At 37.3% G+C, this 13368-nt stretch overlaps 1 protein-coding gene across 2 annotated transcripts; it reads left to right on the forward strand.

Moving 5' to 3' along the window:
• Positions 1-2118: 2118 nt before the first annotated feature.
• Positions 2119-8539, forward strand: LOC137088847 (gastrula zinc finger protein XlCGF57.1-like). Of its 2 annotated transcripts, none has more exons than XM_067452196.1 (2): positions 2119-2255; positions 3870-8539. In XM_067452196.1, the coding sequence occupies exons 1-2, from the start codon at positions 2171-2173 to the stop codon at positions 5231-5233; spliced, it is 1449 nt and encodes a 482-aa protein (XP_067308297.1). In that variant the 5' UTR covers positions 2119-2170; the 3' UTR covers positions 5234-8539. The 2 variants fall into 2 exon arrangements, with proteins under 2 accessions (XP_067308297.1, XP_067308298.1); XM_067452197.1 differs by lacking the exon at positions 2119-2255 and adding an exon at positions 2321-2652.
• Positions 8540-13368: the final 4829 nt, after the last annotated feature.

The raw sequence follows: 13368 nt of genomic DNA on the forward strand, positions 1-13368 counted from the left end.
GCATAATGTTGTATCTTCTGGATTTATCCTCACAGAAAAATCTTAAATCAGCACTAGGTAACTTTCATAATATATTTTCAAGACTCTTGTGATGATACATCGACTTACAATAGGTTGAATGACACGTCTGCCATAGCTTGATGGGGTCTGTATCGTTTTTAATCGTACTTTTAAACTTCGGGTTTCGGGTAGTAACCCGAGAACAAAAAGAACTACAAAATTCGACTGCTTTACGGCATATAGGTCACTTCCACCAACACCCACACTTCCTTAAATTCGGACGTGCAAGCCCAACTTTGTTCGTTGGATAATATAGTCATGTCCGAAGCAGCACAGACAAATAAGAAAGAAAAGGTTTTGTTGGAGGAAAGCAATTAGAGGAAACGAAAAAGTGATGTGATTAAAGGCAGAACGAGGATCAACATTGGACCAGCGTTTGCTCGTTGGCGTGAGCTGAAGGAGGTGTGCCCGACCGATGCTGTCAGGCTTGTTATGGTGTTTACCTACCACTCAAACATTGAATTGAAGTATCATATAGATTCTGTAAAACGGTAACCAATAGAGTACTATAATGACGCTGGCTTGTAAACGTGAGCATCGTGATTATGTGGTGTCTGAAAAAAATAAAACCCATGAAATTATATTCATATGACATGCTGAAACATATGCCACTGACTGTACCTGGAATGAAGACATTTCACACGCGACCCCAGAAGAACACCTGCATGTGAACCCCTCCTGCAGTGTTCAGGGGAACTGTTAGTGCTGCACCAACCCGCGGGGCCGCTTTTATGAAGTTATTTGGCCCGCCCCGCACCACTGTATATATTTTTACAACCCGCCCCGCACCCGCGACCATTAAAAGACATATGGGGTCCGCGGGTTATGAGACGACCTGCGCATTACTAGCTCAGGGCTATCAGGGTTGTCATGTCAACAAATGCATGCGCGATGGCATCCCCTGTTGTAGGATGACAGGGTTTACGACAGTAGTTAAGGACATTATTTTTTCGCAACTGTAGGGGGACCCCGAGAGCAAAATTTGCCAAAGTGCTGCTTTGAGGCAACTGGAAATTTACAGAAAAAAACAACAGGCAAAGAATCTAAGGCATCTGCAAAACCCAGGGGCTTCTCCAAAACAGATACCACATTTGCTTGTTACAGAGAGAGAAATGTGTTCCCTGAAAAACAAGAAGTAGAAATGGCCACTTTTACCACGTATGGGATAGCTACACAACCCTCTCAAAATCATTGGCAAGTCTTCTTCATTTCATTTGCCTTTAAAACAAACAAACAAACAAACAAACAAACACACACACACACACACACACACACACACACACACACACACACACACACACACACACAGTAAAACTTAAAAAAACTAAAAACAAAAGAGACTAATGCTAAAACTAGAAGAGTGACTAGAAGCCATAAAAAGGCCTAGTAGCCTTTTTTGTTTAACTTAGCAAACAATATCAACTACAACATGAACAGAATTTCACATTCATGAACTGTTAATTTAAGCAGTGTTGCTCGTTCCGTAATTTAGCAGATAAAAAAGTTGTTTGTTAAAATGAAACATTAGCACAGTTTACCATGGTAAAGTTAATGTTATTACTGTTAAAATTCTCATGATGCAAAGGGAATCACAGTGAATTACTGTAAAGAGAATTTGCACAAGCCTATTATACTGGATAATATAGTAAATAATAACTGTACAATACAGAAATGTCTAACAGTGTAATTTATTATATTAATATTAACAGAAAAGATACATACTATGCAGCAGTTGTACAGGTGCTGTACTGTGTACAGTATTCAGGAACAAAAACTGAATAAAAAAATGTAACTTTTTGAACAAAAAAGTATAATGTAGGCTAGCCTAAGCAAAATGGCTTTAGAAAAATAAATGTATTATAGTACAGCCTTATTATCTGTTTTTGTTATTTCAGTCAGTGTTTATTTTTTAATCTAAACATTTAGCATTAAAAACAAGATCATTATTTTCCCCAGTAATTGTTTCCTCTACAACAGGCCAGTAGGCGGCGATAGGCACTCGGTAATGCGAACCGCCAATACACCAAAGAAGAAGAATAACAACAATACACACTGCAACGCAGATCTGTGTAGCACAGTACGTTTGTAATTCAGACATACTGTTATAACGATGGAGTTTATTAAAGAGGAAAGAGAAGACATGAGTTATCTAGAGCCATGCAGAGTGAAAGATCAAGATACTGAGGAACCAAGAGGTGGGTGTCATTCTTGATTCAATTCATTCATTCATGAATAACTGCTGGGGAACAAAGTTGGCTGTAGTTATACATACAATAGTACAACTTGAAGTTATCAAATGGTTTCCGGTCCCACTTTATATGATCTTTTAAATGGATAATTTGATATGTACTTATTCTGTATTCATGTTTTTGTTTTGTTTATTGCATTGCATCACATTCCATTGCATTTATAAATAAATAAAAATACCTGCATGTAATTACGGCTGGAAAAAAAAATCTGTATTTAAATGTATAATTACACTGTTGTCTCTCCTAACCCCTTATTGCTGCCACATGATATCAGAACTTTCCTACTTCCAACTTCTGAAGTCGATCTTGTCGCATTCAGTGCAACTGTCCGAGAGGACATAAGGTTTATTCTTGCCTATTTATTGGGAAATCTTATTGTATCCATTTAGCATCCCCATCATTGATAAACACATTCACCAGATAGTCAGCTTGCTGACAAGTATAAAGTCAGTAATACAATAAGAACAAATTGCAAACAACAGCACAAATAAATGCAATAGAATAAAGAGAGATACAAAATAAACATGATTGTTTTTCAGGTGGGTCTAAAAGTAGGTTATTAATTAAGTAATGCTAAAGAAATTAAAGAAATAGCATGTAAAATAACTCTAGATAGAAAATCCAGATGAAAGTTTACAATTTAAGTTATAAAACTTATTCAGTCAAAAGCAGAAGGTGATTTTCTTTGTCTTTTGTTCTTTAATGATCATGACAGACAGCATGAGGAATATAAGATGCACAGAACCAAATCTTGTGATACTAATGGCGCTGGATATCGATTCAGATGTTCCAATTCGATTTAGATTCGCAAGCTCTCAAATCGATTACATTCTCTATTTAATTTAGAATTTTGATTCTCAATTCAACTCAATGAATACAGATTTAATACAAATACTATTTATAAATATTATTTATAAAAAAAAAACAGTTTACAATTGGGTAATTAAAAATATATTAAGATGTATGTATATTAAACTTATTTCAGGTACACTTGGGTACAATAAAATAAAATATCTATATTTCGAATGCATACAATTATGTTAAATACAACACAATTTTGATGCAAGATGAAAAATGTATGCTGAAAAAAAAGTCTCATTCCTTGATCAAACAATCAGGTATTTTATTTTTAAGATAAATAAAATCTTACAACATTAGCTGTAACATGAAGGCTTTAAGCCTATGAACAAAAAAAAAGCTATTTTAATAACAAAATGTTTTTGGCCTCCATTGATTCCATCAGGTCGATCGGTGCATCTCTAAGTATATCGAACATTTAGCAAACTTTTATTTTTTTATCGAGCAGAATTATATTTTGATAATTAACATTGTTTTATTGCCCAGTAATCGCAATATCCCTGATTTGACAGTATTCCTTTTTTTCCTGAACAAAGCACTTATCGAACCATACCGAAAACATGACTTTGCAACTACTTAGTGGAGAATAGAAAATATCTTATATTTGGGATATAAGATAAAATATCCATGAGTATATCAGGGCCTTAAAAAAATCCTTATCTTGGAATGAATTTTGACCTTTTTGTTTTGTTCTCACTTTAGGCTTAATGGAAGTGAAAGAAGAGAGTGAAGAACTGAATGACCTTGACAACCAGCACCATTACGATCAGAATTTCAATGCTGAAGAAAAATATTCAAGTTGCTTACAGGCCGAGACACATTTGAACCAAGACAAGGTTAAAAGATCCTTAACCTGTTTAGAATGTGGAAGGATTTTCACTCAAAAAAGATTCCTGACGAGGCACTTAAGAGTTCACACGGGAGAGAAGCCTTTTACGTGCGTTCAGTGTCAGAAAAGTTTCACACGTAAAGAAAGGCTTCGTATGCACATGAGAATTCACAATGGAGAGAAGCCTTTCACATGTCCTCAGTGCGGAAAGAGTTTCACAGAGAAACGAATCCTTCAGAATCACATAAGAGTTCACACTGGAGAAAAGCCGTTCACGTGTCGTCAGTGTGGAAAGAGTTTCACACAGAAAGTAAACCTGAACAGTCACATGAGACTTCACACCGGAGAGAAGCCTTTTGCATGCCATCAGTGTGGAAGGAGTTTCGCATGCAAAGGAAACCTTAATATGCACATGCGAATTCACACCGGAGTGAAGCCTTTCACATGTCAGCAGTGTGGAGTGACTTTTACTGAGAGGAAAGTCCTAAGGAATCATGTTAGGACACACACTGGAGAGAAGCCCTTCACTTGCCTTCAGTGTGGAAAGGTTTGCACGCAGAAAGGTTACCTGAGAATTCACATGAGAGTTCACACGCGAGAGAAGCCATTCACGTGCCCTGAATGCGGAAACAACTTCAAATGTAAAGGGAGTTTTAATTTGCACATGCGAATTCACACTCAGGAGAAACCTTTCGCATGCCTTCAGTGTGGAAAATGTTTTTCGCAGAAATCACACCTGAAGATTCACATGGTAGTTCACACTGGAGAGAAGCCTTTCACGTGCCAGCACTGCGGGAGAAGTTTTAAACGTAAAGGAAGCTTTAACGTGCACATGCAAATTCACACTGGAGAGTGGCCGTACGCATGCGATCAGTGTGGTAAGGGTTTCATAGAGGTAGTCAGTCTCAATAACCACCTGTGCTGTAAATTGCCATCGGCCTTGAAACACCTGAAGATGAATGTGAAGCACCAGGAGACGCATAACATTTTAACCGCTCATGAGTGCCCAGAGTGCGGTGAAGCATTCACTAGAGCTCGTGAATTGAAAATGCACCAAAGAAATCACAAAGAAGAACAACCCTACAAATGCTCAGGATCCCTGGAAACACATGAGCAAGAGAAGCCGTACCACTGCCATTCATGTGGGAAGAGGTTCCGCTCATCTAGAAATCTACGGACTCATAGCAAAATACTCTGTTCACTAGGCAAAGAAATGGAAACTGTGGAAATGCAATGACATAAAAAAAAAAAAAGAGGTTCAGTTATAAAGCAAGCAAATTATTGGTGAAATTATTGCATAAAGCTACTATTTTCTACACTCAAAAATATTTAGGATTACATTTAAGATGAATGTATTTGAATTGCATATAAAATGTCCATCCATTTGGAATAACCGTGATTAAACATTTAAATTGGCTTGAACAAGAAATTTTACATAAAATGTTTACATATAGTTCACAATTTATAAAAAAATACCCTTATTCAAAAGTTTATATACCCTTGATTCTACTTTGTGTCGTTCCCTGGATGATTTAACTGGTCGTTACCTTCAGTTAAACTGCCCAACATTTTGAACAGGATAAAAAATTTCAGATTTTTTTTTTTTCTGTTTAGTACTACGCTTTGAAAGCAACAGAAGATACTTCTGTGTGTGTGTGTATGTGTATCACTATTGTCAAAATTTTTGGGACGCCTGCCTTTACAAGCACATGAACTTGAATGACATTGCATTCTTAATTTGTAGGGTTAAATATGGAGTCCACCCTTTGCAGCTATAACAGCTTCAACTATTCTGGAAAAGGCTTTCCACTAGGTTTAGGAGTATGTTTATGGGAATTTTTTACCATTCTTTTAGAAGGTCATTTGTGAGATCAGGCACTGTTTCATCCCAAAGGTGTTCTATTGGGTGGTGTTCTATTGGGTTGAGCTCAGGACTCTGCTGGCCTGTCAAGTTCCTCCACACCAAACTCACTCATCCATGTCTTTATGGACCTTGCTTTTTGCACTGATGCAACAGGAAGGGCTTATCCTCAAACTGTTCCTACAATGTTGGGAGCATGAAATTTTCCATAACCCCCCCCCCCAACACCCACCCACACCCCACCCATCAAACTTTACACTTGGCACAATGCAGTCAAGGAAGTAGCGTTCTCCTGGCAACCACCAAACCCACACTCGTCCATTGGATTGCCAGACAGAGAAGTGTGATTCGTCACTTCAGAGAACATGTCTTCACTGCTCTGATTCCAGTGGCAGCCTGCTTTACACCACTGCATTGCACTTGATGTAAGGCTTGGATGCAGCTGCTCGGCCATGGAAACCCATTCCATGAAGCTCTCTACGCACTATTCTTAAACTAATCTGAAGGCCACACAGAATTTGTGTAGGTATTGACTGCAGAAATTTGAGGTGTTTTTCTTGGCTTTGTTGTTGTTCCCAATTGCTTCCACTTTGTTATATTACCACAAACAGTTGACTGTGGAATATTTAGTAGGCAATACATTTCACGAATGGACTTATTGCACAGGTGGCAACCTATTACGATACCACACTTGAATTCACTGCACTCCAGACAGCGACCCATTCTTATTTTGTATTTGTTTTTTTTGTACAAATGTTTGTAGACGCAGTCTGCATGCCTAGGTGCTTGATTTTATACACCATGGAAGTGATTGGAACACCGGAATTAAATGATTTGGAGGAATGACCCAATACTTTTGGCAATATAGTGTATATAAGTAACAGGTATGGAAGCTTGTTTCCACCATGGAATAAAACTACCTAAAAGATAATTGCAACTTTATATCTCTCAATTCTGATGTTTTTTCCCCTCAGAATTGCAATTGTGAGTTACTAAGTCAGAATCGTACAATTGAGAGAGAAAAATGTACAAATTATTTTGTGGAGAAAACGTTCCCATAAACAGGTAAGATATGTGAACTTAAATAGCATGTATTCAAATTGCTTAGAACTAGCATAAATTAGTTTATTGTGGAAACAAATATGTTCAGTGAAAAAGTATGAAAATGCCTGAAATACGACTAGTTGCGGAACAAGCAATGTTCAATGAGTTAAAGGTCCAGTTTCACAGACAGGGCTTAGATTAAGCCAGGATTAGGCTTTAGATAAATTAGAGCATTTTAAGTAGTTTTTATAAAGGCGCCTTAGAAAAAAACATTACTGGTGTGCATCTTGAGACAAAACAATGGCACTGACATATTTTAAGATATGATTTTACTTAAAACAGCTCAAACATGCATTTTGGTCTGGGACCAAGCCTGCAGTCTCCCTCTCAGATACTGAAGCTTTCGCACCTCGATCGTCCCCCGGTGACTGGTCCCAGTATAGCCGCCCCTCTGTGTTTTCTAATGGACGCGAGGCAAACTAAATAATAAAATTACACTTCAAATATTTTTTTCCCCAAAGTTAGTTTGTCACTGAAGTCAGTTATCATCACGATGATTTCATTTCAAGTGTTTTTAAAATAAGTTTAGTTTTAGTTAGTTATTTGATGCTATAAAAACGGGGGGTGTGATGTCATGATTGACAGCTGAGACTGATGGCTTTTCTGAGTGAAGTTGTCACTGAGGCACTAACAGACTTTTTTCTGAATTTTTGGGAGCAGATTGGAGCTTTAGCTTTAATTTCTACATTTCCATAACTGTTTATTTCACACCAACATAATTAATTGTTCTGCATCTGTGAGAGTGTGGGCGGGCTTTTGATATCGCAGCTGTACTTCCTGCTCTACTTCCTGCGCTCTACTGCGCAACTCCGGTCCCGAAATCGCTACTGCGCAGACTCGGTCCCAAGATGTCAGCGCCATGCAGGCTGCCTAAAAGCTTCAAATCTGCCAAGCGGAAACGGATGATGTCGAGTCGTCCCATGTTTTTTTACGGTCTATGTCTGGGACTAGCAACTAGGGGTACATGTTTGATATTGAAAGAATTGGATTTATTGATGGTGAATACTTAAAATTGGTTACTGTATTTAAAATGAGAAATTGTAGCTGTTTTGTTTATGTATGAATGACATATGTACCACTTAAAGTTTGTTAAAATGTGTTATATAAATGGATGGACGATTTAAATTGCATATAAAAACATACAAATTTGACCACATTAATTATCAACACATCATTGATATCTGTTAATTTGCAATCTATAGCATTTTGTTAGTCTTAGATGCTGGCAAGTGATGTATTGAAAATTAAAGTTTTGTTTTCGAAACAGTTATGTAGAAACAAAGTCTCGTTTACTGAAATGTATCTGACTTTGGCAGTTTTATACATGCTCCGAACCACTGATTAGAAACAAAAGATTTGTAAAGATTTCAAAATTGCCTATCATTACAATAGTCTGTTTATTCACTTAAATGAACTAATATATCACATGGTTTGGATAAAGACATGAAAAAAGAATATTGCAGTAGTCTTACTGTACCCTGTTTTGCAACAAACAAAAGTTAAATGTCTAGTTCAGACATGTGATTGTATATTATACAATTTTTAGAAATAAAATGGAGCAAAATGTTGTGAGCTCATGAGAAATTTCGTCAGATGAAAGCGTTTTTGTCTCCGGTGGTTCAATCTAAATTACGAAGCAATATAATTGCTTCGGGTGTGAAAACCCCCCAGAAAAAGTATTTTTTTCACAAAATATTTTCTCCTGCACATAGCTCTGATTGTTGAAGTGGCAGTTAATTTGACATAACAGCGTCAGATCATATGTGAAACTTTGATTCAGTTTCGGAAGGCTGTGAAAACGTACACTCTTCTAAAGGATTATTAGGAACAGCTGTTCAGTTTCTAATTAATGCAATTATCTAATCAACCAATCACATGGCAGTTGCTTCAATGCATTTAGGGGTGTGGTTCTAGTCAAGACAATCTCCTGAACTCCAAACTGAATGTCAGAATGAGAAAGAAAAGTGATTTAAGCAATTTTGAGCGTGGCATGGTTGTTGGTGCCAAGCTGGTGGTGGTGGTGTAATAGTGTGGGGGATGTTTTCTTTGCACACTTTAGGCCCCTTAGTGCCAATTGGGCATCGTTTAAATGCCACGGCCTACCTGAGCAGGATAATGCACCATGTCACAAAGCTTGAATGATTTCATATTGGTTTCTTGAACATGACAATGAGTTCACTGTAATAAAATGGCCCCCACAGTCACCAGATCTCAACCCAATAGAGCATTTTTGGAATGTGGTGGACTGGGAGCTTCGTGCCCTGGATGTGCATCCCACAAATCTCCATCAACTGCAAGATGCTATCCTATCAATATGGGCCAACATTTCTAAAGAATGCTTTCAGCACCTTGTTGAATCAATGTCACATAGAATTAAGGCAGTTCTGAAAGCGAAAGGGGGTCAAACAGTATTAGTTTGGTGTTCTTAATAACACTTTAGGTGAGTGTATATTGAGGGTGTTTGATAAAGACTTGTGTATTTTATGTGTATTTATTTTTACTTGTGTATTTATTTTTTCATGTTAAAGATGTACAACATGAAAGGAATAAAGATATTAGTGTCAAACATAGACATAAAAAAATATGGACGACACGTCTTCACTACCTTCCACTGATGAAAAGCGAAGCCGTCAACTTCTGAATATGGCGCTGAAATCTTGCACTCATTTGGGACACAAGTCTGTTAAGTTGTAAATGTGGGACCGAAGTTTTCGGAAGTTGAAAATGCTGGGCTGGAGCGCATTAGTGACCTCGGGACCGGAATCTGCGCAGTAGAGTTAGATGCAGAGCCGATATCAAAAGCCTGCCCACACTCTTGCAGATGCAGAACAACTCATTCTGTTGTGGCATACACATAGAACATTATTCATTTTTATTATTCAAATCAGTTAAATGATTGTTAGGCTGCATTAAGTAGGTCAGCTGGAACTGGGAACACTTCCCATAACACCTGATGTACTCAAAATGTTTACTCCGTTACATCACAAGAAGAAAGGCATCTACGTTAATGTTAGTCTGTTTATCCCGAGGTTTACTGCAGTCACCCGGATCTGGGGTCCCATTTATAAACCTTTGCGTAGATTTCATCCTAAAAGTGTACGTACGTACAAAAGATTTTGCGTATGCACAAAAAAATTCAGATTTTTAAAACCATGTGTGCCAGAACCTGCGCAAAAATCTCTTTATAAATCACAGCCTGCAGCAGATTGTGCTTCCCCACCCTGTCTCCTCCCCTTAATCACCATATATGGAGCATACAACGCCTAGTTTTACTATGCATGACCTCATCTGCATACATTTGCATGCATATTCCCATCCACGTGACACCATGTTTAACAGTGTCAAAGGTAAAAGACATTGAAAAATATTAGATACAGACTATAAATGCTATTTGTGCCTTACACATTACATTGCTGAATATCATTCAATATCCTTTTTATGTTGTAGAAAAAATATATCAAAATATCCATAAAAATATCCAAAAAGTGTTATTTTAGGCTAATTAAAAATATTTTGTTAATTTGAAACACTTTAAATCAAATAAAATTCATGCAGTTTTGCTGATAATGTCCCTGAATGAAAACTCGTTCTCTCCTTATTCTGCCATTGGCGTAATCCTCCAACAGTGTTCATGACTGTATTTGAAGACTATGACATTTTATGATATATGTAGCCTACATTAGGGAAATATTTAGTTTTTACACTCTAATAAAAGGCTCTCCTTTTATTGCTCTCCTGCGCTCCCGCTGTAGACAATGTGACTGTAAGGGAGCAATATATTATTTTAATACATTTTGGATTCCGTTTTGATTTTACTAGATGCTTATAGCCTAAAACAATCAGCACAAATAACACTTCATGATAATGTGGATATAACGTATGAAATGGAGTGAAAATGAAATGTCACTAATTAATTCTTATAATCGTTCTTCTCACATTTATTTTCTACAGTCTAACTTCAGTTCACAACTTCACCATCTGTGTCGCCGATTCCCATTGTCTCCAAAATGTGCGGACACACAGCTCAAAGTTTACTTAAGGGTGCGCACATTCTCCCGTCAAGTTTGTTTTTTATAGATTGCAACCTTTGCGTGGGAACTGGTGTAAGTACGTTTCCAGCCCTGTTTTGTGCATACGCATGCTTTATAAATGAGAACCCTGGGACATATCCAGATCAAATGGTGGACCTGCACCTGTATATGACCAACGCATCCCTGAAGTGTCTGCAGAGAGCGTGTCAATCAAACTCCCCCTATAAATGCTGCATAGACATGACAGCCTCAATAAACCTGTCTCCGACATGACGACTTCTATCTTTCAAATAATCTTACGAATATTTATTTACCTAATATGACCTGTAATGTTGCCAGGATCTTAATCATATACTGTTTGTTCATTGGCCAGAGGAGAACTGGCACCTCGACTGAGCCTGGTTTCCCCCAAGGTTTTTTTCTTCATTCTGGCCCTGAAGGAGGTTTGGTTCCTTGCCACCATTGCCTTTGGCTTTTGGCTTGCTCAGTTGGGGACACTTAAACGAACTTTTCAACTATATTACAGATCTGCCCGCATTAACACTATATGATAATTGAAATGAGCTGGATAACAGCCGTTTTCAGCAGAGTAACAGAATTTGCAACAGAATTTGATTTCAGCCGAATCAAATTCTGTTGCATTATTTTCCTGTTAACACTGTGAAGCTTCTTTGAAACAATTGGACTTGAAAAATGCGCTATATAAATTAAGGTGATTAGATTATGTTGGTGTGAAATAAACCGTAATGGAAATGTATAAATTAAATCTAAAGCTCCAATCTCCTGAAAATTACAAAAAAAAGTCTGTTGATGCATCAAGTGAAAACTTCGCTCAGAGAAGATTTATAGCTATTTTTTTTAAGCGTGCTGTGAGCGTCTCGGCTGCGTGGTGTGTCCGATTTTAATTTGGCTCCTATGTTAACCGGTTACCCAGCTAACACAAATACGTTGCTGTTACGTAACTGCAACATAATCTGCTGACTAAACTTCCGTCGTGGTGACGTAACTAGTTACGTTGTGGCAACTGGAAAAGTGAAATTCCCGGATACGTTGTAACAACGTAACAATGTAACGTTGCCAGTTATTAACTGCAATGTTGTGGCAACGTCATGGATCAATAGTTGTGTGATGGTAATCAGTTGGTATTTTTTATTATTATTTATTTTTCAATAGGCGGACATGCTGTAATTTATTCTAATTTATGTCCTCATTTGCCCAAACTAATTTGAAGGCTATTTCAATAGCTGTAAATGACCAATGCAGACTCAACGTGACTTCAGTTCATTTATTTTGAAAAACACACAAAAAACCGAACAAGAAAACACACCCAAATTAAAATTATATTAATCTGTTTGAACAAAGAAATAAATGGAACACTTCGAGGACCGCAGAACTGTCCAAGCAGGAACTACTCCAATTCTACTGGCAGCTAATCCTACAGAAACAGCAAAACAACAAAAGAACAGGTTAATCATTTTTATTTTAACCTATAAATAAGAGTTTTGTTAATGCTCCTATCAATTTAACATCATTACCTGAACACGTTTTTTCAGTTGGGCTGGCACATGTTTCAGTGTTTCTGCAATGTAGCACTCTACATCCTTTTCTCCAACATCGGACTTACATTTCATGATGGCCCCTCTGGAACAAAACAGAAATCATGCGTAGGTAAGGAGGCTACCATTTATTTATGAGCTCAAATTTACATGATCTTTCATTCTAATTTTGTTATCACTTACAAATGTTATTGACTTATTTACTTGGCTCCCTGTACTTGAAACACATTTTTGTATTTTCTGATACACTAAGTGCACCGCGATTTATACTTTTAAATGGATTAATTCTGCAAAGGATCCCTTGTGTAATGCAAGAAAGTTTTACATTGACATTAGGACAAGTAAATGATAACTTTATTTTTTAAAGAAAGGGTTAATCCAAATCTCTTGTAGCAGTATTAACATTACATGACATGGCATTCGTATGTATAATACACCATAAAATGCGTGTCATATGCACGCGAAAAACAGCGAGCCATAGACACGCCAAAATGAGAATACCCTGGATATTCATTCATGTAAGCAAAGTCAACAGTGATTACAAAGTGTTTGGTTTCATTTCTTTCACATGTCCGTAAGCTGTGCGTATAGCCACGATTTAGCTCCAGTTAGACCGGCTGTTTGTAGCCCACAACAGTCACAACTGATTCTTTGTATTTTATGGCTATAGGTAGCGCATGATATGGTTGATATGTTCGCAATGTCAATAATACCTACAAGATGTGTCATTTCGATATGACATCTATCTGTAGCTACGATTTAGTTCTGAATTGGACCGTTCACGTGTAGTCTGCTTTTAACCCTTTGATTCGTAAACATT

The sequence above is a fragment of the Pseudorasbora parva genome, chromosome 9, assembly GCF_024679245.1.
Source record: "Pseudorasbora parva isolate DD20220531a chromosome 9, ASM2467924v1, whole genome shotgun sequence".
NCBI lineage: Eukaryota > Metazoa > Chordata > Actinopteri > Cypriniformes > Gobionidae > Pseudorasbora > Pseudorasbora parva.

Bases quoted from the DNA above. Each gene is read 5' to 3' on its own strand.
- LOC137088847 (XM_067452196.1), top strand. From the start codon at position 2,171: ATGGAGTTTATTAAAGAGGAAAGAGAAGACATGAGTTATCTAGAGCCA. The intron at 2,256-3,869 runs GTGGGTGTCATT...TTCTCACTTTAG, and splicing joins AGATACTGAGGAACCAAGAG to GCTTAATGGAAGTGAAAGAA.